At 40.3% G+C, this 26,823-nt stretch overlaps 1 protein-coding gene across 2 annotated transcripts in view; it reads right to left on the bottom strand.

Moving 5' to 3' along the window:
- Positions 1–26,823, bottom strand: part of CLIP2 (CAP-Gly domain containing linker protein 2) — a 108,423-nt gene that overhangs the window by 40,971 nt on the left and 40,629 nt on the right. For both annotated transcript variants that reach the window (XM_018553375.1, XM_018553377.1), the window contains exons 2-4: positions 24,711–24,934; positions 17,035–17,573; positions 5,545–5,669 (exon numbers count right to left, since the gene is read on the bottom strand). In XM_018553375.1, coding sequence (XP_018408877.1) covers positions 5,545–5,669; positions 17,035–17,573; positions 24,711–24,822 — 776 coding nt within the window. In that variant the 5' untranslated portion in view covers positions 24,823–24,934. The remainder of the gene's footprint in view (positions 1–5,544; positions 5,670–17,034; positions 17,574–24,710; positions 24,935–26,823) is intronic.

Here is a 26,823-nt window from a genome sequence, read left to right as displayed (position 1 = left end):
ACAACATCCTTTATAGGATAAAGTCAAATTGGAAGTTCTGTTTTAATCTTGGAACATTCTGCACCGAGTAGTGAATTTGGCTGTACAGAGCATGCTTCACCTCAGTACAGAATTTATTCACCTCTTGTGCCTGTACCTTCTCCAAAGACATTCTTTACTGTTAAGAACCCATACTACCACCCAACTCATTTCACAAAGTAGACCCACATCTCCAGCACTGTCTATTTCCTCCTCCACAGATATTGCTCACTGATCACTGACACAGTGAAGAAGTACAGCACTGAACTTCAGAACTGTTGTGTAGTGGAAAGTTTCTCAGTGCTATTCATGCTAACAGTGATTGTAGCTGTCTTGGTCCATGTACAACAACACAGTTGAGTGCTGTCTATGATACTTTTTTTTATTTGCACAACAGTTACATTTTCAGGACAAGCTTTGTTTGTTCTACCATCCCCTTTTTCCCAGACGCAGCAGTACTGATATGCAAAGGTTTAGCCAAACCTGTGTGTTAGAACTGTGTGGACTGAGAAGAAGAGGATGGTAGACCTCTGAAAGCTTGTCCTGAAAATGTAACTGTTTGTTCCGATATTGCAAAAGTGTGTGTAATGGCCATATTGTTATAGCTTATTATTTACTAAATCTGGTAAGATAGTAGCACCATCGGTAAAATGGCTTCACTGCTCATAAGTGACTATCTTGAGGTAAAACAAATAACACTCAATACCAGCTATGTTGGGTCTGCTGCTTCAAATTAATAATATTTTGTTACTGTGCACCGAGTTCAGCTTTAAGATTTATTCTGGGTGAAGTGTATTTAGGAACTGGCATTGAGCTTACTTAGGAAATGGCCAGAGCTGGCATTACAGGATTACGGCATTGGGCCCATTTTGTCTTAAACTGGCCTAACCCAGCTCTAGCGTCTGTGCAGCTGTTCTGTCACAACTCTCCAGATAACTCCATACTCTGTGTCTTTTTGGGCTTTCCCTACTGGCAGCACTAAGCTTGTTACAGCTGTGAAGTCCCTAGTGAACACATCTGTTACATCTTTCCCCCAACTGCCCTGTGTCCATGCTGTCTGCACTCTCCTTTGTCATTGTCTGCACTGTGCTCTGCTTATTACTCTGTTCACCTCCTTAGCCCCATATGCTTGTCCCACTTGGGCACAGACTAAAGGCGCCGTACACAATCTACCACTAACTGCTAATGATATCATTATCACACTGATTTATGTCACCATATATAATCTGTCGCTGACAATTACACCAGCTGTCACTGTATATATTCTGTCACCAACTGTCACACCAATTTACATCACTAGGTGTAATCTGTCACCAACTATTACACTGACAAATGTTACTATTACTACTACTATGTATATTCTGTCACCAACTGATGTTACTGTATATGTCAGCAACTGTCATGGTGACTAATGTCATTTTATAGAATCCCCTACTGACTGGCATAGTGACTAATGTCACTATACATGATCTGTCACGAACTATAACACTGAGTAATGTCACCATATATAACCTGTTACTAAATGTCATACTGAATAATGTCTCATGACTGATACATCAACTAATATCACTGTATATAAAATGTCACAACCAACAGAAGTATCTGTATTTGGGCACCAGTGATAATGCACCATTCATCCAAGGTGTAACTCTAGGAGCACTGCATGTTCCTTATGAGATGTACATTTGTTAAAGTCCATAGAAATATAAAGAGCTATCAAATCAGATTTGGTTTTTACCAATAGCTGGCTCTCTAATACTATTTATGGCCATGTACGGAAATTATATAAGGACATTCTAAACCCCTGAAGGAGTCCATTGTTTGTATGGTTTCATAATTTCCTGACTGCATTAGTGTGGCAACCTTTACACTGGACTTTCTAGTGATATTCCGTTTCATACCGTGTTTCCCCGAAAATAAGACACAGTCTTATATTTTTTTTGGCTCAAAAAAAACACACCAGGTCTTATTTTCGGGGTAGGTCTTATTTTTGTTTTTAATGTATAACAATCCAAAGTCAATGCAAATCCAACTTAAATAATCCAAAATGGCAAAGTTAAGAATAGGGTGATCAGGGCAATCAGGGGTGCCGTACCTTTCCAAGAGCAATTTGGTAACCAGAATGAGCGAAGCGCGCTTTCACTATGGATTCCTCACAGGCGGAGTGCATTTGGTATCACTCCGCCTGTGGCAGGAGCCTGCGCTATAGAGGAAACATCGGCTTATGCGGCTCTGCTCCCTGCGCTGCCGCCTTGCTTCCTCTAGCGCTGGCTTCGTTGGCACCGCTGATTCTCTCCTGCGGCTATTCAAGTTCCCCCTCATGCCTTAGCGGCCATGGGAATGGTCACAACTAGGTCTTATTTTCGGGGGTAGGTCTTATATTTTAGCAATTCCCAAAAATGGTACTAGGTCTTAATTTCGGGGTAGGTCTTATTTTCGGGGAAACAGGGTATATGTCAAACATAAAATGTACTCTACAACACATATGCACACAAAACAGTAAACAAATATACAACATAAACATTCCAGATACACAAAGTTCCAATAATCAACAACCTACTGTAGGTCGACTCTCAAAATTACCCTATTCATGAATGGGCACACATTTCATCATGCATTGTGTTGCATTTATTTGAAACACATCGTAATTCATGTATAATTTGGTTGTAATCTAAGGTTGAATATCTGCCCTCTGCAACTGTGCAGTGAACACACTGGTAGATTTCCACATTTAAATCAATATGGATGTTCTTAAAACGAAACTAGACCCACCATTTTAAGGTTTCCCAAAACAGTTACTTTCAAGACATGACAACTGTTAAGGCTGCCAGTGTGCTAATTTCAGTTCTCAACTGAACTTTCAGGCCTTCAAATGACTGGCGCATTGCTGATCACATGTGTAGCACCATGGCAACTGCCATCCATGTAGAGGCTAGGATGGCACCTTCCTTGGCTGTAACGGATAAAAGGTTGTAGTTCTGCTTTAAATAGCCTCTCTCCACCTGGCATTTAAATTATTACTGATCAAGAACTTTGAACACATCATTCTCATACTGCTAGTATTAATCCAGATACCTCCAGGACTGCATGATCTCTTCAGGGTTAAAATCCCACAAACCCAACATTACAACACAGATAACTCTGGAATATTTCCACATAAATGTAAACATACGTGTCAAACTGTCAGAATAAATTACATGATGTGCTGGATACTTGGCCAAAAGTGCAGGTCATAGTGAACCGGCTGTTGTCTCCACATCTGTCCATTACAGCAGACTTTCCACTGAGAAAAATTTACATTGAGCATTACCATTGAGTGATAATGAAAAGGCCACCTGCACTGGATACATCACCGGCTACTGTAATCTTTGTGTGCCTTTTTGAAAATGGACCACTGTAATCTGTGTTTACAAACACCACAAATTATGTGCGTTCTTAAAAAGAAAAATAATAATAATAGCCCAGCTGTTCTGGGTTTCTGTCAAAATCATCTGCGTTCTGTCTCTTTCTAATGCTAGTAACATAACCAAGTATATGAAAATTAGCCAGCTGGCTCAGAGCTAATGCTCCATTCCTTGTTCTGATTCCAGACTTGAGGAATGTCAATTAGACAAGTGTATGAGGTCAGGAAAGTTTTGGATGACCCCAGCATAGGCCTGGCAGGTGTTCAACCACAAACTGTCATGAAATGCACACAACAAACTAGACAAATAAGACATATAACATTATATATATATATACCTCTTCATAGTTTTTAACTGTATGTTTTTTGAATGTTGCATACTGGAGAGCAAATCCGACTGTGGTGACAGCTGGGTTATAGTACAAAGGCTTTAAGAGGAATGTGGGAAAGCAGAAGATGAAGCTAGAGCTAAACTTACAAAAATGCTTGAACACTGGGCTGGATAAAATAAATCAATATATACAGTATATACATATATACAGTATATAAACATTTTAAAAAAAAAGGCTGCTGAAATGCATGATGAGCATAACCTATTAACACTGGAATGGATGCTAGAACACACCCAGGATCTTGTTATCATTTTTGAAGTGTAAAGGACATTCATCACTATTTGATAAGGTCAGATATGCTTTAGATGACGATTGTATATTAAATTTTAATTACTTGTGGTTTCCCATTGTTTCTCTATTGAAATCTTTTGGACAGCTGCTTACTTATCCTATATGGCATCTAATGTTTATAGTTATGCTAGTCAGCTACTCATAAATTGCATACATTTTAGGATTTAAAGTAACGCTTTCCATATGCAATCTTACAGAGCACCATGAATGAAGCTGATATTCTCTGGTGAGACACACATACAGTACATTTCAATGTTTTCTCCAGGACCCTCTGATGGCCGACACATTAAAAACATTGAGCATCACATGAGGGCTTCATAGTGTGTCATGGTACGGGCACAGTGCAGAATTACATATGGGTAGCATAATCTGTTGGGTCCTTACTAAGCAGTCCGTTTCCCATACAAGACGGTTTGATGATACTGAGCAGCACCACTATTGGGAGATATCTTATCATTTTAACACTGGTTCAAATTTTATGGCTTAAATGTAGTAAGTACGTAAATCAGGGGTAAACAACCTTGGCACTCCAGCTATGATGAAGCTACAAATTCAATCATGCCTCTGCCTCTGGGAGTCATGTCTGCGGCAGTCTTGCAATGCCTAATGGGAGTTCCACAACAGTTGGCGTGCCAAGGTTGCCAACCCTTGATATAAAGGATCAGAAGCAAGGATGGAAAAGAAACTATTACTCCCTCATTTCCTTGATGGGGAAATGTCAGGAATGTCATCCATTAAAAAGAGTATGAAATATGCCATTACAAAGAACAAAAAAAAGTTTTGAGGGACAGAGAACAAAGGAAGAGAGTGTATAGCTACATGCCCATTAGAATTCTTCTGTTGTTGGCATTTCCCCATCAGTCATTACATGCTGCCATAGCAATTATTAATGCACTTTAAACTTTCTTATTGTTGACAATTAATGTGTAAGTTTTTATTTCCTCTAAATAAAAATATTCACTAGGGAAGATTATGGCCCCCTGACCTGCATGGACCAACTTAAATATCATAGGCTTTATTTAGACTTGAACCTTATAAATACATTCTAATTGCATGTTGTATTATACGTATTCACTCCAGCTTAATGTTATAGGTCAATACATTGGACCTCTAGCACTTGAGGAAGCAGGCTAAGCTTCTGCAAAAAATGTACAGCAAACAGCAAACTATAAAGAGCTATACAGAATACAGCAACTAACAATTTCTAGTACAAATGTATGTATAGTAAGGGTTCTAGAGAGGTCTGTGACATATTCACATTATAATTGTGGTCTGTACATATTGTATAAAACAGGGTTATTTTGCATATCAGCCTCACAGGGAGTGGATTGTTTTCAGCTGACGCATTGTAAAATAAAACATCAAAGCACAATTGTTATGTAGTGCTGGAAAGCAGAGGTTAGAAATAAAGTTACAAAACTATTAGATAACTATTTATACCTGGTGCCAGCAACAGCTCCATCATTCTTTCCCAATGGTTCATCCAGTTCCACTCCACACCATTCTCCCTTTGCAAAATCTGTCTCCCCAACATAGCGAACTACACCCGTCTTTGTTCCACCAACCTGAAAAGAAATACACACTGCCTGTAAGCCAAGATGAAAACACAATATAGATTACACATCATCCTGGCAGAGACATCTACAATATGATGATGCAGGTATAGAAGCACATACTGTCTTGATGAACTAAAATAAACTGTAATAAAGAAAATGATCACAATAGAAAATAATTAGCATAATATAGTATAGCTAACCTATTTATCTGTCTAACAAGACCAACTATTTCAATGCGTACAAACAAACAACATGCTTCAGCAAGACATTCACTCACAGAAGTGTTCAGTACATTGGTTTACACTCTTTAATTAATTAACTCTATAATTTAATTAACTATTTAATGTTTAAGTGCTTGGCTTCCACGAGGACTTCACAGGTAGATTTCTACAGGATGGATCAATGTTCTGGCGTTGCAGGCAGCATGAAAGTTAAAGTGACATTAAACCCTCAGATTTTTTTACATAAAACAATACTGTAATGTGTGCCTTACTGTAATCCATGGTAGTTTCCCTTCTCTTTGCTGCTCTTCCTTTTAAAACCGTATCTCTTCTCATGCTGGGCAGAACTTCTGTTTTGCAGCAGACTGCCTTGTCTCTGGAATGGATACATGGTGTCTGTGTGCAGGTTCACAACCTGAGCCAGCACTACAGGAAGAGGCACTCAGCTGCAAAGGGAAGTTCTCCCCCAGCATGAGAAGAGATACAGATTTAAAAGGAAGAGCAGCAAAGAGAAGGGAAACTACCATGGATTACAGTAAGGCACACATTACAGTATTGGTTTATGTTAAAAAATCTGAGTGTTTAATGTCACTTTAAGTATTCCCTCTCTAATTTTGCAGGTACACATGTTTAAAACTTTTTTTTTTGCATGACGGGGTCAGTTGAAAGCTGAATTCCAACTCATTGGGTTGAATGATTTCAGAAAAAGCTTGGGGAAAGGCTTTCTACTATACTCCTAAATCTGCTATTCATGTTATACTCAAGAAAAGAATTACAAAATGGTATCCCGCTAGTACAGGGACCTTGGGTCAGTCCACCACATTTTTCCAGATGCACCAGACACCTGTTGAAGATCTGAGCGGGAGAGAGGTTCGTACTTACACATATGGTGGGAGTGCACTCTGGTACAACAACTTTGGTCCCATATTTTTGCTATTTATAATCACATTTATGGTACTGTTCTAGCCCCCTCCAGAGAGGTAGACCTTCTGTCTATGTATCCCCGCTCTAAGAAGCAACAGAAATGGTCTTTACTTCGATATGTCTTTTCCACTGCCCACCAAATTACCCCTGCTTTTTGGAGGATGACCGTGACCCCTTCATTGCCCTACTGTGTTAATGTCATGAATTATATTATGTGGGTGGAGGAATTACTGACCATAGCTTCTGACATTCATGATACTTTGTATTAGGGATGCACCGATACCAAGTACAGTACTTGGTACAAGTACATGTACTGATACTTTTCGAGCTCCAAGACTAGACTAGAGAAAAATTCAAAAGTTAAGAGACAGCTGTCATTTGTAAGGAGCATTGGCTATGGAGCGCCTGGGATTTGTAAATCTCTGTTTTAATGTATGATTTCGTTTTTATAAATATAAATAAAGGGATGCACCGATACCAGTTTTGCGAGTACAAGTACTGGTACTTGCCCAAGTACGAGTAACTGATACATTTTTGTTTATTGTCATGTGACAGTTTTTCTAAAACAATATCGACTAGTGATTTCAGGACAAATGGTAGAGCGCCAGAACCCGGTCCCAGCTGCAACCGCTGCAACCCTGGTAGTTCTTGTGAAAATGCCAAGTATCAGCATTGGTACTCAAAAAGTATGCATCCCTACTTTTTATGAACTGTGGGCCCTTTGGTTACATTTCTCGGCCTTCGATTCCCTCAGACACAGACTTTAATTTGACTTTTGCTACAGTTCTGACTTTTTCATCCACTTCTCTAAGTGGATGCTTGAGTCTCTCTTCTGCATTTTGTTCCTGCTAGTTTTTCCTGTTTTCTCTTCTGTCTCCCTTTACTTGGATGTCCTTTCCCCAATTTTGACTCAGAACTAACTAGCTGCGGTCTCTTCCTCAATCGGTTCCATGGAGATATGATGATTGCTATTAGTACTACGTCCTTTCATTGTATTGTTCGCTTCTCCAATTACTTCATCTTTATGTTATTTGTCATGTTCCCTGTTGGGTCTTGTTTTGACTGTATGCATTATGTATTGTCTGCACCATTTTATTATTGTTTAGTTTGGTCCTCTGTTTTAATGCACTTTCAAAAAAAAAAAGATTCAACCATTAAGCTGAATTCCAGGTAAGCTGACAACTCATCTACAATAGGTTTTGTAATTCTGTTTAGCCAATCTTTTGACTGAGATTTATAACTGAATAAAATAAAAGTGTGCATATCCAGCTTACTTTCATCTATGTAGCAATAGACTTTTGAATGCTGGAATCTGTTTCATGATGAGCTATAATACACTGTCTGAGCTCCAGTTTTTACAAATCCTTTCCTGTATATGCACTGAATCTTCACTGCAAAAACTAGTAAGGGTGGTAATTTTCTTCACAATGAAACACATTTAACATATAGCTAGTTATATTTACCATAAGACACTTGTTGGCCAGTCCCTAGGGCAGAAGCGTAAGAAAGGTAGCACTGAGCCTCCAAAATTGCATGCCACCTCCTAAAACATATTGTAGCATTAATTCGTAATAAAATAATCACATGACCCATAAGGCCAAAAGGGCATTATCACTCCGGTGTGCTGAGGGTGTCCTGGCATCTCGAAGTCCTAATTTTACTCATATATAATATAACTTTTGTCAAAGCTGAGTCATTTCCTGCTTATTTTAATGTACTGGTTAACCTGCCCCATGACGTCAGCACACAAACATTTGTTTCCCTGGTCTGGTCATTTACTGCTTTTTCACATGAAGTGGGTGAGAACAGGAAGCAATGGTTGCTAATTACAAACAGAGCCAGCAAAGATCTCATCTCATGTGCCCACCCATACAAAATATTGGAAAATTCTGCCCTGCGGTTATTGCACATTACAGTTCACAAACACTGTACAAAGGCACATTATTATGTGCGACAGTTACTAACTTGAATGTTTTTGTAGAATTACCCCCAGCAGTGGCGTAACAACCGGGGGTGCGGGGGGGTCACCTGCCCCGGGCGCCCATAACTCTGGTTACGCCACTGACCCCCAGTATGTCTTGAGGCTGTCTTGGGTGGAGGCTTCACACCCTTTCCTACTGCATAAGTTGCCAGTCAACCATGCAGCCAGCTTGCTGCTTTACCTTCCATTACAATCATTAGGGTAGCTGATTCTGGTTTGGCCTCCCTCTGTGTTTGTGCTTATGAGTAAATAACCTAAGGATGCAGGGGATGGAATTCATTCTTGCACTTAACATAAATTAAATGTAGCTGCTCTGGTTGGCCATAGGGAGGCTGGAATTTTATGCATTGCCTTAATATTACACCAGTGTCAGATGCCTTGGGGAAACTGTTGCCAAACAAGAAGTATAAGATGGGTCAGCATAGTACTGGCACATAGTTTGCACCGACAATGTGTATGTAAGATCCCTATATGCTGCAGCTGTTGCAAGACCCAGACAGGAGCAAAAAAGGGCTTACAGGGTTCTCACCTAAAGGACCCTAGTATAATATTCCATACTTATCACAGTAGATTTATCAGTTAAACAATAAAGGATTTTACTAAAATCACTAAAATCTCGCTGCTTAACCAAGAAAATCTGTATGTAATGAGCGCATTTTGCCAAGTTCCATAAAATGAAGGCTTTAAACAAATTCATGTACATAGATAGTAATATTTACATTAAGATCTCTTTACATGTAAAAAAAATAGAATGTACATTCCCTATACGATAATCAGAATTTAATTGTAATAAGGCTATTGAGGACAAATTCCTTTTCAAACTTGTGCCTTTCTGTGCTGGAGTGAGCTGCAATTGTGAACTAATTTTCCAACAAGAACAACCTATCATAATAGTTAAATGAATGTTGTGTTTTTATTTATACTAAATTTCTCAGAAACTTGTAACCTAAATGTGTGAAAGAATGAATATTTTTATGGCTGTTCAAAATGTTCCTTTTGGAGAAATGTTGTCAGATTAGAGTTGACTTGGAATTTCCATGGCGGAAACTTTTACATAGAAGCATCTGGCCACCAATGTGCTACTGAGTGCTATTATTGTTAAAGCAAATTCTCTGTTTTCTTTGGTTATGATGAATAACTAACTGAGAGGAACATAATGTCCATTCTCCATTATGCTGCACCCATACTTACTGTGGAACCCAAATAAAAACTTGGAGTCTTTTCAGTCTGGTTTGTTAATATGATTATGAATTACAGAGAATTTTATGATTTCCTTAGTGTAGACAGCTGAAATGTCTAGATAAAATAAAAATAAAACTATGTACATGTCTCTAATATATGCACATTTTCCCAGGTTTGGTCTCTTTAATAAGGCTGCAAGTAGTGAACAAATACTGTACCTGTTGATTATACAATTCTGCACTAAAACAGTAGGAGAGGGGGAGAAAAAGCAGGAAGCTGGTATGTTGGGGAGCAAGCGATGAGAATTATAGAGATAAGGAAAGATCTGTGTGCTGACACAGTCAAGCAGAAAACTCGGACAGGGCTGACAACACTGCTTGGGAATTTCAGTGAGGAAAGATGCTGTGTTGTCAGCTCATTACAGGAAGTTAGTGGCACAATGGATTTTTGCCGGTATGTTTCAGTACTTGCAGTGTTTTTTTACAGGCATACTATGAGTATATGTGCATGTATTGGAGAGTTGGCTGAATATGGTTTTTTTTTTAAACACTTTGTTTTTTTGCACACTCATACACTTTAGGATGTAATTAACAACCTAGTGTATTTAGCTAGTGATCTCAGCTAACTTCAACAGGTTCAGAAGGCAGGGAAACCTACTCTGCTAAGCGTTAGCTGATTGTTAAAATCTCTTCAACACTTTGCAAAACAAAGCAAAAAGTTTATTTTTAAGTAGTTAAATATGAACATTTGTATTTAAACATTTCATATTTACAACTTGCAGCCAACAGCTTGTAAACTTTAGGCAAGAGCACTTGCTTAGAACTTGCCAAGAACTGCAGGGGTGTCCCTTTACTTATAGCCACCTGAGGCAATGGGGGTGGTGTGCTAGCTGAACATGGTTTGGGTGGGGAGGTGGCATTGCTATTACTAGGAGCACATGTTTTGGGGGCCTTGCTAGTGGAGCATGTGACGGGTGGAGGTTGACTCACATCTGCTTCTAGCTGACATCTCTGGTTGCCAGAAGCTGGGCGGGATGCTGGCCAGATTGTCCCACTCACTTCCTGACTACGAGCTCTTAGCAACCTGGAAAGGGAGCAAGGGGAGCAGCAGGCAGGCCTGGCACTTCCCCCCCACATGACCCTAAGAGATGCTGACTGAGGCAACCATCTCAGGCTGCCCTATCATAGGGGTGGCTCTGGATGTAGATGTAGGTAAGAGCTTGATCCCAGTTTCCGGCCTGAAGGTGCAATCTCCCACACTTCATGTCCAGCATCAACAAGGGAGGGTAGAGGTTAGAGGGCAGAGTTGTCCAGAAGAATAAAGTGGTACTGTCTGTGTTAGGACGGCTTGCATCAAATAATGACAAGCCCAACAGAAGCTCAGAACAGGCTCAGAGACCAACTCAAGACAGAAGTAAAAGCTTACCCTTATAGATGCTGCAAGAAGCACTGAATGATGCTAATTTTGTACAAAGCGAATCAGGCAGTTGGAATTAAGCATTTGTTGTATACCGGTACAAACATATATATTTATATTTTGGAAGAACAACAGCTGCTTCTTTTTGTCATGCATATTTTCTTTACGATCACTGTACGTCAGTGAGAAGAATGACATATAATTTCCTTCCACCATCATTGCCAGCAATGTCATTCTGGGAAAGAGAAATGAAAATTTTTCTAACTGCGCTTGACTCTTGAAGGCTAGGAGACCAAAAAAATGCTAGCATTAAAGGGCAATTTTATCCCTGTAAGTATGTATACCGAGGAACAGGCAGATTAAAGATATATTAGATAGACAATACCAGGAGATTTTGAAGTGTATTTCACATAGTACAGTCAGTTCAGTGATTCGACTACACCTGTTACACAAGAAGACTAGTAAAACTAAGCTGTGTGTAAAAGCACATATGGTGCTTAGGCATACCAGCATGCAATGCAGATGCCAATGAGATGTGACTACATGGTGTTATGCAGAGCAGTGAGATATGTTTAAGCGCCAGCTTTCTGAAAACCGAGGGGTCAATGACTAGGCTTAACGGGGTTCCTGTGCTGTAGCACCCTAGGAGCATTAAAGTGGACCTTTACCCCCTATCACTATAAATCACTGCAGCACGCAGCTCTGCATGCTGATTTAAAATCATCTTACATTCATTAGTTAAACAAACTTGTTTTTTATTTACTTACAAATAGAGTTCATCTACTTCCTGGCCCAGTTCTGGCACTAGGGCTGCAGCTAACGATTATTTTCATAATCGATTAGTTGGCCGATTATTAAGTTCGATTAATTGGTTAATCGGATAAAAAAGAAAAAAAAAAGGCTCCAGTGATGGACTACTAGTTTGTATTGAGATTGTAGTCCATCACCGGAGCAAGCTTGGCGCGGTGGAAGTAAAAAAAAAGTGTGGTGTGCAATATAGTACATTATACCACGGCGCAGTGCAGAATACCAGCAGCTATAGAGGAATGTAGCAATAGTACATTATACTATAATGTACTATTGCTGGGATTTGTAGTCCTCTGTAGCTGGCGTTATTCTCCATTGCGCTGTATATAATGTATTATTGCTGGGATTTGTAGTCCTCTATAGCTGGTGGTATTCTCCATTGCGCTGTATAATGATTATACTGCGCAATGCAGATTACCACTGACCAGTTATAGAGGAACTACAAATCCCAGCAATAATACATTATACAGCGCAATTTCAGCGTGCGGTGGGCGTGGCTTACACTGCCTGTGCCGTGGGCACGGCGGCCGCAACGGGAGCAGCGTGTGACGTGTGGCTCAGGCCGCATGTGGAGCCCCGAACAGGCAAATCAATCGATAGCCGACGATGATCGAAAACGTTGCCAACGTTTTCAATCGTCGATTTTAATCAAATAAATCGATTAACTGTTGCAGCTCTATCTGGCACAATTGACGTATGTGCCCAAGCGTTGTATCCTGGGAAGGTTACATAAGCAGAGCATTGCTGGGAAATCTCATCTGCAATCTCACGAAATCCCAGGGAAAGGCATTTTCCTCCCCTGAGATGATGTACATGGTTACATGTCCTAGTCACATGTGCCAGATTTTCAGGAAGTAAAGAGAGAGCTAGTAATCTGCCCTTAGTTAACATGGCCACTGCCAGAAGACTGGGAAAGAAAAGAGAAATAAGGTATGCAAAGAATATAAAGCCGGCAATTATCTAGAAGTCTGTGTTTATAGATTGTCATTAACAAACATTTCTAAAGGTGTATTTGTTGTTATTTTAAAGATATGGGTAAAGTTCCTCTTTAATTGTCACCAAAATACATCTCTATACAACAAATATTTTAAAGGTTTTCTACAATTTAGATTTAAGTTGCATTCACTTCCTGCATACCTTCTATATTAATTTTATTTTATTACTCAGCTCCCCACATAAATCATTAGAATAAATATCTGAATCTCATTAGAAATGAGACAATATTCTAGGAGCATAGCAATGGAAAGTGATAAGGTTTGCATTTCTGTCTTATCTACACTTCCAAAAGCTGTCCCAGGGAATAATGGTGTGGATGGGATGATGACAGCACAATAAATTAATAGAGATGATACTACAGATTTAAGTGAAAAAATAACAAGCACTACAAAGAAAAGAAAATCAGAAGTTTACAACATGAAGGGAATAGATTTTTTTTGTATCAGTAGGAAAAAATATTGGTTGAAATAGAACCACCCCAAGTCAATTTTTAACTGCTGAAATGTCTGCTGATATAAAGCTTAGCCATCAAAATAATGCAGGTTTTACATGACTCTGATGTAGTATCAGCCTTATGCATTATTAAATGATCAGATCTCCAACTATTATGAAAATCTCAGTCAAGCAATTTAGAAGCTTTATCATTAAATCATGTGATTTTAACATAATAGAGCGAACACAAAATTGTAATCATAGCTTAAACCCCTTTGTGACTGACGACGTACAGTGTACGTCGCCAGCATCGGGGCTGTTTAAACAGACTCCCGGTGACTTTTGCCGCCGGGAGTCTGGCCGGAGTGAGAGCAATAATTCTAGTGCCAGTATTTTGGAGTATCTCTAAATTGATGACCTGTGGGGGCTTTTAAAGCGTCTTCTATGGACTTTTTGGGGTACTGGGGTTTTTCGGCGTTTTACGGATGTGCTACCAGCTGAATGTGCTACCAGCTGTTCTCCAGTTGCAATTTCTTACATAATTTTGCAGCACAACACTCCAATAAATGTTTTAGCAGAAATGTATTCTGGACTGAAGTGGGGAACATTATCATGAAGCTTACAGGTGTTAAAGTTGGAGACAATCCGGCAGCCTGTCTTCTACATGTCTCCAGTCTATCCAGGAAGAGATATAAGATGTCACTTTTGCTTAATTTGCTTAGTTGTGCATTCCAGCTCTCTGGAGGCAGTCTGCTGTCCCACCTTTGACATTGTGGTACTCCAAGATTGCGGATATAGAACATATGGAAAATTTCTTTGTTTCTTTTCTCGTTTTTGGTCTACTTTTATTTTTCTGAGTTATATTAAAGACAAAAAGTTCTGTCTCGGGGGGATTGGATACTAGACCTATGCTTAGGCTGTATGTTTATACTGGTTTACGTTGCTCTGGTATTTCAGATTTTTTTTACACTTTATGGTGTTTAAATCCATGTCTGCTGTCCTGAGTTTGTATACTGTACTCTTCATTTGTACTGTAAGTTGTATGCCTTGCTTTTCCGAGATTTTAAATAAATAATTATTTAAAAAAGAAAACGATTACCCCTTCACTTAAGTTGTAAAAATGGGAGAAGCATTCTGCATATCTCAGTGACATTCGAATAGGGATTGAAAGAGTTACTTGCCGCCTGATAGAGTATTAAATGATCAGATCTTTCGTTACCTATTATGAGGATCATAGTCAAGCAAGTCAGACCCTTTATAATCAAACTGTTATTTTATCATAGTTGAGAGAACAAAAAAATGTAGATTTTTTTTGCCTTAACCATGCTCATGCCTTGGATATTGCAAAGCAGGAGCATAGTTAAAGCACCAAAAAGAATGATGATAGTGAAAGGTCCCAGCAACCACCTGACTCACAGTTTAAATGGGCCCCTATGTCCCAGAGGGCTCTTGTGCTGCTACATAGTCTGCACAATGGTATGTCCACCTCTGTCTTTCCCATCATGGACTCTACAGCTGTGCAAATCTGGGGATTCAACTGTAGATATCTCACTATCTCAAGTATCTAACAAAATACATTTTGGATGGATTGAGCCTTTTATATAAAATGCTAAAAACTGTTATACTAGAACTGCTTACATCTTTCTGAACTTTTGCCCCATATGAACAAAGAGATATTGCCTAATACTGTGCACTGCTTTGACACTGAAAGCTGCCCTACGTAGTAAAAGACCAGCTTTGAACATTTTTAAAGAGTTTAATACTCAGGCATCTCTTCAAGCAGCTTAAAACTCAAAGCTTATTTTATTCCATTAAAAAGGTTATGTCGGCAATATCATTGCAGAAATAATGACATGAATTATTTGCCATCTTTAGAATTACTGCGATTCAGCATTTAAATGATTTTAAAAAGACAAGTAAAGATTAATGGATCCATCCTGCACACTTCAGTACAGTAGCACCTATCACAGGATTCAGTATTCTTTGCAGATTTCAACTTGTACAGACTGGCTATGTGGAAGTTCAGGGCTGCTCTTTGCTCATCATTCATAATTTTTGTCATCAGATTTTTGTTAAACATCGGCTGATCTTTATCCCCCACCAAAAGAGACTAATCGCAAATCATTACAGCAAAGACTGATCACATATAAGCTGGACAAAATTATTTGAAGTACATTTATAAAGCAAATTATTGACAAAATTAGATGCAAATCAGGGTGCCTGTCAGTTAGCAAAGTCCATGCAGCAGTTTTTTGGTGTATTGCGAACCCCTGATCCTGTAATCCTGGGCAGCCAATGGAGACAGAATTGGACAGGTCTGCAACAGATTTACCACTGGAGATGGGGCACATTTTTAATGTTTGCTAGCACTGCACTATAATTATGGAAGGGAGTTATGATAATGTCTCCTTCATAAATGTCTTTCACAGAGGGCATTAACACAAGATAAGCAGCACAAATCCCCTATACAAAACTGGATTCCAGAAGCCAGTGTGCTGCAGTAACATAATACTGACCCAATCCTATTCAGAACATGCTCAGACACATTCATTGCCTGAGACAATGTGGAGCAATTAGCAACCAATCTTACCCCATACATGTTTTATTTTATGGCCAAACCATATCTATATCGGTAGCTCTTTGACAATCCTTTGTCATGCATTCAATGTTTATGTGTAGACCAAAAGTTGAATATATGTATATTCAAACAGATAAAAAAAACTTTTACAAAAATATGCATTTAAAACAAAATTTAAATTAAGGTGACCCACAAGATGGCTTCCAAAACATTTGTACACCATTGAACAGGTAGAGCATTTAATAAATGAATAAAAGATGTTCACTTTGCAAAGTGAATTACAGAACATACGGGGACATTGTGTTCAATTTAAAACCCAATCATGTGCAAAATAAACTAAAACAATAGATTTTTGCAAGCACATGACTGGATGCTGGAAGTGTACATGTTACATAGTATTTGAGGTTGAATAAAGACACAGGTCCATCAAGTTCAAACTTTGTATGTTTGTGTGCGTGTGTATATGTGTGTGCGTGTGTGTATATGAGTCCCTGTATGTTAAGGTCTCTGAGGAAGGTATCTAAATTATTTTTGAATTATTCAATACTCTCTGCTGATACCATTGCTTGTGGCAGAGAGTTCCAAAATGTAACCACTCTAACTGAAAAGATTTATCTCCATTAAACCCGTCTTATTTACTAAGTTCAATGAACATTAACTTTGATACGTAAACAGTATTAATATGGAAATCACATGTGACTTCCATATAGCTGTTAAAAGTAACTTTAATTGGCTGGAGAAATAAAATAAATATTAACAGTAAATACCATTCATCAAATATCAAGATAAAGCATATAAACAGGTGGAGATTCCAAGGAAACTGTTTGACAGGCTCACCAAAACACGATCTCCAATCCGAAGGTCCTTGTCCCCTTTTTTCACTGACCCACTGTCAGAAAGGTTAGATCCAGACTCATTTCCTGTTTTTATAGTGCTGTTCAGTACACTTTCCCGCAGTGGCACAATTCGGGTGGTTAATGGTGGTGTGGCAGTTCCAGAATGCAAAGACAAATTTTGCGTTGTCAATGATTCCACTGAATGTGAATCACTTCCTGTACCGTCTGCCACAAGCTGGCGAGTCAGTTTGGATGGTCTTGTAAATATTCCTTGCAGTGATTGACATTCAAAGTAGCGCACTCCACCCACAGATCCATCATTCTTTCCTACTAGGTCATCAAGAACCACACCTGCCCACTGGCCTGGGGCAAACTGGGTTTCTCCCAAATACTGTACTACTCCAGGCTTAACTCCATTGACCCATACACGTTCACCAACCACATAATCTCCCAGGAACTCATCGCCCACTTCAGTGATTTTTGATCCAGTTTTCTCTGCACCAACAGATGAAGTAGAACCCTGTTTATGAAGAGGGGAGTCTGCAAAGATATAAGGTCAAAAGTTAGTATTCTGTATTTACATGATATTTACTTTGTTATAATAAGGAATACACAAGCCTTTTGTATTTCAACAATATTAGTTTAGCCCAGATTTCAGCTGTAAAGCGACCTTTCAGTTGCCTAAAAAGTTTAACTGGCAGGTCCCTGCAGTTGAAGAGCTATTTATACTAACCTCTCTTGAGACCTGTGTCTATTAATTTCTCTTTATTTAAGCAATGTTGCCTCCCTCAGACTCTTCAGCATCCAACACTTTTGGGAGCGTTGGATGACTGTATTCCCCACCATGTTATGTGAATCCTTCCTCTGACCCCAACATCACTACAGGTCACAGCGGGGTCGGTGGAAGGAGGCACTGTATGTTGTGAGGGCAAAGATATCTGATGCTCCCCAGAGTGCTCAATGCTGAAGTGTCTGACAGAGTTTTCAGTTCTTGAGCAGAGGTATGGTAAGAGACACAGGCCATGGGAGAGTATATGAGCATCACATTTCCTGGAAGTCAAATTTATATATAAACAAACATATATACAGTATATAGAGAGAGCAAATGAGAGAGAGAGAGAGAGAGAGAGAGAGAGAGAGATTTCTCATCTACAAATGGAGAAGGGCTCTAGGATTCGTGTCTGTTATGGAAAAACAAACTTTTTGTTTAATTTAAGATTTTAATCATTTCTGTCTGGGTCCTGAAGCCCAGAGGTTTTGTAGAGCTTAGAAGACCTTTGGATGAAATAAAGCCCCCATCCCTAGATCCACATCTTACCTGTTACCCAGACCTCATTATTAGTCTCAGCTGTCTACAGGCCTTTATATTTGTGAGCTGACTGATGCTCAGGGTTCTCTTTCTTTCAGTCTTTCTGCTGTGAGAGCCTGCTGTTGATTGAAAAGGTTGACTGCTGACAGAAAACTAAAAAGGTATAGGTGCTGCTATTTGTGAAGGGTACCCATTAGGGGGCACTAAGTTAGTCAGGAACTAACATAAGTTTAATAAGTGGCCCAACCAAGCAGATGTTTTGTTTGTTTTATATTATGGACTTGCTGTACAAAGCCCTCCTGCATTGAACTGTGCTTATTTACGTGCTGCCTTGCTAAATAAAAGGGCAGGACAAATCTTTTTGGACTGTTCCTGGGGGTCCCTGCCTTCTGCCTGCCTGGTTAACTGCTGGCCCTGCCCCTGCTTAACCCTTCTAAAATTGTGCTCAATTGAAAAGCCTGAAACAAAATAGATACCATGAATAATATATATACAGTACTGTGCAAATGTTTTAGGCAGGTGTGAGAAAATGCTGTAAAGTAAGCTTTTAGAACAAAAATTGTTAATAGTTTATTTTTATCAAATAACAAAATGGAAAGCCAAAAACAAAAGAGAAATCCAAATAAAATCAATATTTGGTGTGACCACCCTTTGCCTTCAAAACAGCATCAATTCTGCTAGGTACACTTGCACAGAGTTTTTTGAAGGAACTAGGCAGGTAGGTTGTTCAAAACATCTTGGAGAACTAACCACAGATCTTCTGTGGATGCAGGCTGCCTCAAATCCTTCTGTCTCTTCATGTAATCCCAGAGAGACTTGATGATGTTGAGATCAGGGCACTGTGAGGGCCAAACTATAACTTTCAGGACTCCTTCTTCTTTACGCTGAAGATAGTTCTAAATGACATAGGCTGTATGCTTGGGGTCGTTGTCCTGCTGCAGAATAAATTTGGGGGCTAATCACACGCCTCCCTGACCAAATCACCAACTCCATTGGCAGAAATGCAGCCCCAGAATTGCAAGGAACCTCCACCATGATTCAATGTTGCCTGCAGACACTCATTATTGTACTGTTCTCCAGCCCTTCGCCAAACAAACTGCCTCCTGCTACAGCCTGCTACAACAATTTAACATTTTGACTCATCTGTCCAGAGCACCTGCTGCCATTTTTCTGCACCCCACTTCTTATGTTTTCGTGCACAGTTGAGTCTCTTAGTCTTGTTTCCATGTTGGAAGTATAGCTTTTTGGTCACAATTCTTTCATTAAGACCATTTCTGGCCAGACTTCACTGGACAGTAGATGGGTGTACCTGGGTCCCACTGGTTTCCGCCAGTTCGGTGCTGATGGCACTGCTGGACATCTACCGATGTCGAAGGAAAGTAAGCAAAGTAAGCATTATGTGTCCCTGACTTTATGCAAGTGTGCAAGTGTAAGAATTGATGCTGGTTTGAAGTCAAAGGGTTGTCACACCAAATATTGATTTGATTTTTCTTCTGTTAACTCATTTTGCATTTTGTAAATTTATAAAAAATTAAGCATAGATAAATATATATATTTTTTAAAGAATTTGTCCACTCCTGCCTAAAACTTTTGAACAGTACTGTATATATATATATATATATATAATTCTTGGTATCTATTTTGTTACAGGCTTTTCTATTGGACACAATTTTAGAAGGGTTATATAAAACATTGATAACTGTAATAGGTATTGTTTTCTATATTTAGTATCTTGACAAAATTCAGCAGCTTTCTTTTTTCGTCATAACCAAAACTTACTAAAAGAGAAAAAAAAGAAGGCTGCTGTTTTTCTCACGAGGCGTACCAGGTCTGAAAGGGTTTTAGGGAGCCTTTGTTCTCCCTTTACTGTGACAGAAAGCAGAGTTTAGGACACGCTGTAATCAGAGCTGCCATGCTAGTGCTTTTTTTTCACGGAAAAAAAACTCACTGTTGTTCATATATTTCCTTTACGATGGATCTGCAGTGAAAATATGTTCATACTACATGGAACACCTTTGGAAACTATGAAGAAAAAAAAAAAACAGAGTGAAATGTTTCAGAAATTGTACTGCTAAGGCTACCAGCAGCTTCTGAGGCAGTGTTGCCATGGGAACTAAAGGAAATTCATTCAGATATATGGAATATAAAAGGTTTCCTTGAAAGGTACATTTTATTCACTGTGTAGGAACATGGAATGGAGAGAAACTATGGTACATAAGAAAAAAAAAATCTCTCGAGGAACGTTGTTGTACCGTGGTTGTCCAATATCTCTTTGTGACATCAACAATTGCATGTGAAATATCCATGTGGTAGCCAAGTAAGACGTACAACTGTGGCAAGTTCTGGTGTGAGGAAGGATGGGCAAATGTTGTGATATACCTGCCCCTCTGTAAACATCTATAATTCTAAAAGCCATGACATTTAAACACCACTGAGCACAAAATACAGCAGCAATTGGCACAGTGCAGCATTGCTTGCTGCTGCCAGTTGCCCTGCCCAGCATGGGGTCAAAAATTTAAATATCATGTTTGAGATAACTATCCCTTTAATACTTATCTACAAAGGATTAACTACACTGGGCCCCATGACTTAAAATGACTCTGTTACGGAGTTTTGACGTTGCTATGATCAATCTTGGATCTGTCGATTGATGCACATAATGTAGGCACCTCTGAACAGCAGTATGAGATTATCTAAAGATATAAAATGACTGCAAAAAATAACTTTCATTGATATGCTACTGCGTTGTGAGGGTTTCTGGAGCAGCAGCTAACTGATTATATGTGTTTTGCTTTTTAGCACCTGTAAACCAGATGGGCATATATGGGGGGGGACATCACAGCCTATGATGTGCAAGCACATGTTGCCTGCAAGGAACAAACATAAGAAGTGCGTAAAATGTAATCGGGCCTTAGAGTAAACCATAATATAAAGCGCCATAAAATACAAATACTCATCTAAAAAAGCAAAGCTGAGGGCCCCACTAACCTCCTGTGCCAAACTATTGATTATAATTTAAGGGGCATCATATTTATTGACCATCTTCAAGATCACCTGCTTCTCTGGATAATAGTGAAAGCTACAAAAAGGTAACTTAAGGGTGCACATATTTTGCATGGAATGGGTTTACTTAATGTGAAATAAAATCCTTTCAAGAGAATTAATGATCCACTTAACATAAATTATTAAAATAAATAAAAGCTACTTAGTGGAAAACAGGGTAGACAGAAATCACTAAAAGCAAGCATCTAGCATTAATATCTGCACACTTTATTCATTTTTCATCCGACACTCCCGACGCAGAGATGAGGGGGCCCGCCGCCTGCTCGATACCAATTTGATCATCCAACACTCCCGACGCAGAGATGGGGGGGCCCCGCCGGATAACCATCCAATGCTATCCGGCGGCCGGACACCCATCTCTGCCCCGGGGCTGTGTTAGATCAGATACTGTGTTAGATCAGATACTTTAGGCTCAGGCCCCTGGGCGGTCGCACCGGCTGCACCGGCGATAGGTCGGCCCCTGTACTGCACAGTATTACATAGAAAGGCATGTTATAATTTATATACTTCTGTAGTTATTTTTCCAGTTTATTACTGTAGGACAAATATTTTAAAAGCTGGGCGCACATTAAATCAAATTTTTGCTACTGGATTCTAATTCTGCCTGGTTGAATAACCTACCTATTTTGTTAAGGGCTTCAGAAACAAAAAACATCATTAGTCCCTGTTCACACCTAGACGTTTTTGACGCTCAAAGCTAAGCGCGACAAAACTCTCAACACAAGAAATCCCATTCTATTCTATGGCCCCTGTTCACACCTGAGAGTTTTGTCACAAGCTTTAAAATACTGAATGCTGGAAAAAGTATATGAACTTTTTTTTGGGGGGGGGGGCAGATTACAGCCCCATAGACTTCAATGGAAACGTCTGGAAACAAGCGACACAACGTTTTGCACATTTCTGTGCGTGTTTTTGTCCATTCACTGCATTTCAATATTCTCTCTAAAGTGAGCATCTTCCTGTGCCCGCGTCTAATGCACACAAAAATGTGCAAAACGCACTAAACACGCTAGACAAAACACACGCTAATATGTGCAAAAACGCTGACGCTTAGGTGTGAATGGAGCCTTACTGTAGTTTCAGTTCTACCTCTGTATGCTTTAGGCTAAATAACACTGTTACTGGTTTGGGGGTCATGGTAATGGTAAAGTGTGTATCTATCACTTACTGTGTCCATACCTCCCAACTGTTCCTCATTTGGAGGGACTGTCCCTCCTTGATTCTCAGTTGTCCTTCTTTTTCTTCTGATGCTTAGCCCTCTATAAAATAATATTCTATTTAAATAACAAAAATGTTATTCTACACTAGACCTGTCACTCAACATCTAACAGAGCTATTCACAAAAGGGTGAAGAGTTTGGAGTAGGCAGGAGAAGTGAACAATCTAGGCCAGAATAGCTGAACTTGAAAAATGCTCCAGTTCAGCTATGTTGTCCTAGATTGTTCACTTCTCCTGCCTTCTACAAACTCTTCACCCTTTTGTGAATAACAGGACTAACAACATCAGGCAGAATAGGGGCTGCAATAGCTACTGGAGGCAGGATTTTGTTCTCTTCTCCCCCAATATCCAATAACAGACTACTGTGAGCGGAAGAGTGCAGGGAGAGGGGGCACCCGCTGAGAACAGATCTCCTTCACAGTATGGGTACCTGCTGGGAGTGAGGGTGAACTGCACTTCGTCTAACATTGCCAAGCAGAGAAGGAAGTGTGAACTGTTTGTGAGTATAAGTTCCCTTCCCTCCTACATAGGCCGACCCTAGTTAAATGCACTCCTCCTCTCATTCATCCCACTAACACAGATGCCAAAGTCTTCCTTAGACTGACACCAACGAAACAGTGACATTTTTTTCTTCCCACTAACACCGACACAACAGCATTTTTTCCACCACCAACACTGGTCTTTTTGTCTTTTAGTGACACCACCCTTGCATGGACGTTTTTTCCTTCTAGTGACGCAGCAGTCACCGGGGCATTTCTTCCTTTAGGTGACACCATTGCCACAAGGGCTTCTTTTACCTTCTAGTGACTCCACCGACTCATGGGCATTTTTTCCCTTTCAGTGACACCACCGACGCAGAGGCATTTTTTCCTCACACCTATTCCAGGGGAATTTCTTCTTAATTCAATTCAATTTGCTGCAGTGTGCCACGACTTTAGGCAGTATTTTAGAACATGCCGCAACCTGTACTGACATTTAGTATACACCTGTGGGGGGAGGGGCAGTGTAATGGGCACTGGATGACCTTGCCCTGGCACTGGAAGATCCCTCTTGATACTTCTGGTACCTTCAGGATTTAGAGGCACTATTAATATCTGCTGGCACTGCTCTCCCCCTCCCCCTTCGCTCTCAGTTATCATAAACATGAACACTGGACACAACAAAGACAGCTGTGAGACGTGTCTGTACTTTTCAACACCTTGTTAGGGGTGCATTAAGATTTGCATTCACATGCTAGGTTCAATTAAAGTGTACCTATACTCGAATTTAAACTGAAAGCTATCTTGCTTAGATAACAAAATGACAGAGTTGAAATACCTTTCCTTGAAAAATGCTACTCAAAATGACTAGGCATTTGGCCACATAATCTCTGCTGAAGGGAAGGATCAGTCAATCAGCCAATTGCTGGGTTTCACCTGAACAGAGATCACATGACCAATAAGACCCTAGGCAGTGTAAGCAGCACTGGAGTGAGCCTCTAACAGCAACATTTTATTAGAAAGGTAAACATTTCGCTGTGTTAACATTTGAGTCTAGACCTGCTTTACTGTAAATCTACCCTTTGCTCCTGCAGAGCAAAGCAACAGTTTCACCTTGAGGCTAGGTCCAGACCTATGCAACACTCGGGACGTGCGTCCCAGGACTGCGCGACCGTTTGGTAGTGCACACAGCGGGTGCCGCACGGCCCCATTGATTTCAATGGGGTTACATCAGTGCGGCATTCCCTAAAAAAAGGTACAAGTACTTTTTTTGCGACACATGACACGCTGCTTTTTTTTTTAGCACCCACAGCACAATTGGCTGTGGTGGGCGACTCTGTGACCGCCCGGCAATCCGCGCAGTTTTGTGCATGATGCCGCTCGGTCAGGAGTTGCCAATGGGTGAACCTAGCCTAATGCTGGCCCCTGCAGCTGATCTTCCAGCTTTACCGTAATTGTGTGTGGGATAGCATCATGAACAATCTTTTCCTAGTGTAACTGTTTGTTGCCAAATGTTAAAACTTCCTTATTAATGATGCCAAATACTGATTGCAATAAAACACAAGTACATGTGTTTGTTTGCGTGAGCATAAATAACAACATACTTACTTTCTTTAGAACCGGCACTGCTAGTAACACCAGACCCGGCTGATGATCTTCCCACTGGGCTGGAATGCTTGGCTCCCCTCCCTGGGATTTTCAGTCCACTTGGCTTCAACATATTTGTGGCTGTTGCTTCACCTTGTCAGCAAATTCACCTCCTCGGTCAGAATCTTTTCACGTTTAACCATTAGCCTTGTGTGGTTTGGATGCTTCCTCTCATGCTTGCACACCTAAAAAAACAAATTTCCATTGTTTACATGGTAAGAAAGAATGTGCTTGGGATATTTCAACATATATTATTTACAAGATTATTTTATGTTCAAACACATATATTTTTGTCTGTTTCAAAACAAAAGATGACAAAATTAATGTTTCTACCAATTGTTAACTTTTACATTTGGTAAAAGTTAACAATCTATGGAGAAGTCATAAATAAATAAAATGGTTTCATTTCAACGTATACGACTACGTGTGGGTATATGGGTATATACTAGATGTGATGTACCTATATACCCAAGCCCCAAAAGTTTTATTTCTGCAGAGAAAAAGACCAATGCGGTAATGTTAAAAAAAAAAAGTGTACACTTTGCTACATTTTCTAATCAGAGGTCTGATGACTGACTGCTGAAATGGGCTCACACTGTGTACCAGTAAGGAAATTCAAAAATAACTTCACAGCAACAAATAAAACATATTGAAACTAAGCAATACAAATCTGATTTGCCCTACTGTTATGCCATAGTGGTTAGGAAACACATCTCTCTGGAGGATGCATGTCTCAATACTAAATTGTAGGGATGCACCGATATATCGGCCGCCGTAACATATCGGCCGAAAATTGCACTTTTGGCTAAATGCCGAAAATGCAATTTCCCTGCCGATACATTGGCGCATCCCCGCTTTCTTTCCTCCCCGCTGGCACTGCTCTGTGTCCCAGCGGGGAGGAGAGAAACTGTGACAGCCGGCCAAGCGCTGCGGAGGAGAGCGCTGTGAGCGGCTGGCGCCTCTCCTCCCACACAGCTCAGCCTCCTGTCACAGATCGGCAGAAGGGTGTGTGGGCGGAGACAGCCAGCACTGTCACAGGAGGCTGAGCTCTCCACCCTGCACCACCCCGTCCAGCCTCCTGTGACAGTGTCTCAGGAAGCGGAGCCAATGCAAACACTTGGTGATCAGTGATCGCTGAGTGTTTGAAAATAATTGAGGACATGGTAAGGTTACTATATCCTCAATTATGAATGAATGAGAAGTGATCTACATCACCTCCTGTTCATTCATAATTGTGGTTATAGTAAGCATACTATCTCCAAGTTATGAATGAACAGGAACACTCAGTATAGAGCAGGGGTGCCCATAAGGTCGATCGCGATCTACTGGTAGATCACTGGTAGATCGCGATGTCCTGTCTTCTCTGGATCCCCGCTGCTCTCCCCCATCTCTATGCAGCGGGGATCCGAGGAAAAGTGAAGCTGCAGTCGGCGGCGGGGGGCGGAACCGCTATCACAGTTGCACGCCGAGCAGTGAGGAGAGAGAGAGAGAGGGCAGCTCGCCTGGATCTGACAGCCGGCGGCTCTCTCCTCACCGCACATGCTGCTGTTACAACGGCTCCATCAGCTGATCACTCCGGTGTTTGTAAATAACTGGGGACACATAATACTATGTGTCCCCAGTTATGAATGAACACAATGTGATTTACATCACTTCCTGTTCATTCATGAGTTTTTCAATGGGGAGAAGCACTCTGTACAGATGCTCCTCCCCATTCAGAAACTGGTGATAGTAAATATTTTCTGAATGAATGGAAAGCCTCTGTACTTTCCATTCATTTAGAACAGAGGCTGCAGAAAAAGAGATTGAGGACTTTGTGTCCTCAATTTCTTTTCTATTTTAAAAGGGAAATATCAGGGGGCTGTTTAACCAGTTGCCGTCCGCCTGTAGTAGAAAAACGGACGGACGGCACTGTCGCATTCGCGGGTTGCCGTCGCCAGACGGCATTTTTTTTCTGCTCGCGCGCCCCCCCTAGCGGGCACGCACGGGCAGAAAAGACCCGTCCAATGCGAACACCCGGGTGTTTCACATATAGGCGATCAGCGGGTCCATAGCCCGCCGATCGCCTATATGT

Source organism: Nanorana parkeri, unplaced genomic scaffold (assembly GCF_000935625.1).
Source record: "Nanorana parkeri isolate BGI_ZX_2015 unplaced genomic scaffold, ASM93562v1 scaffold118, whole genome shotgun sequence".
In the NCBI taxonomy this organism is placed as follows: Eukaryota; Metazoa; Chordata; class Amphibia; order Anura; family Dicroglossidae; genus Nanorana; species Nanorana parkeri.
Note: the sequence above shows the minus strand (reverse complement) of the source record. Positions and strands in the feature narration are given on the sequence as shown.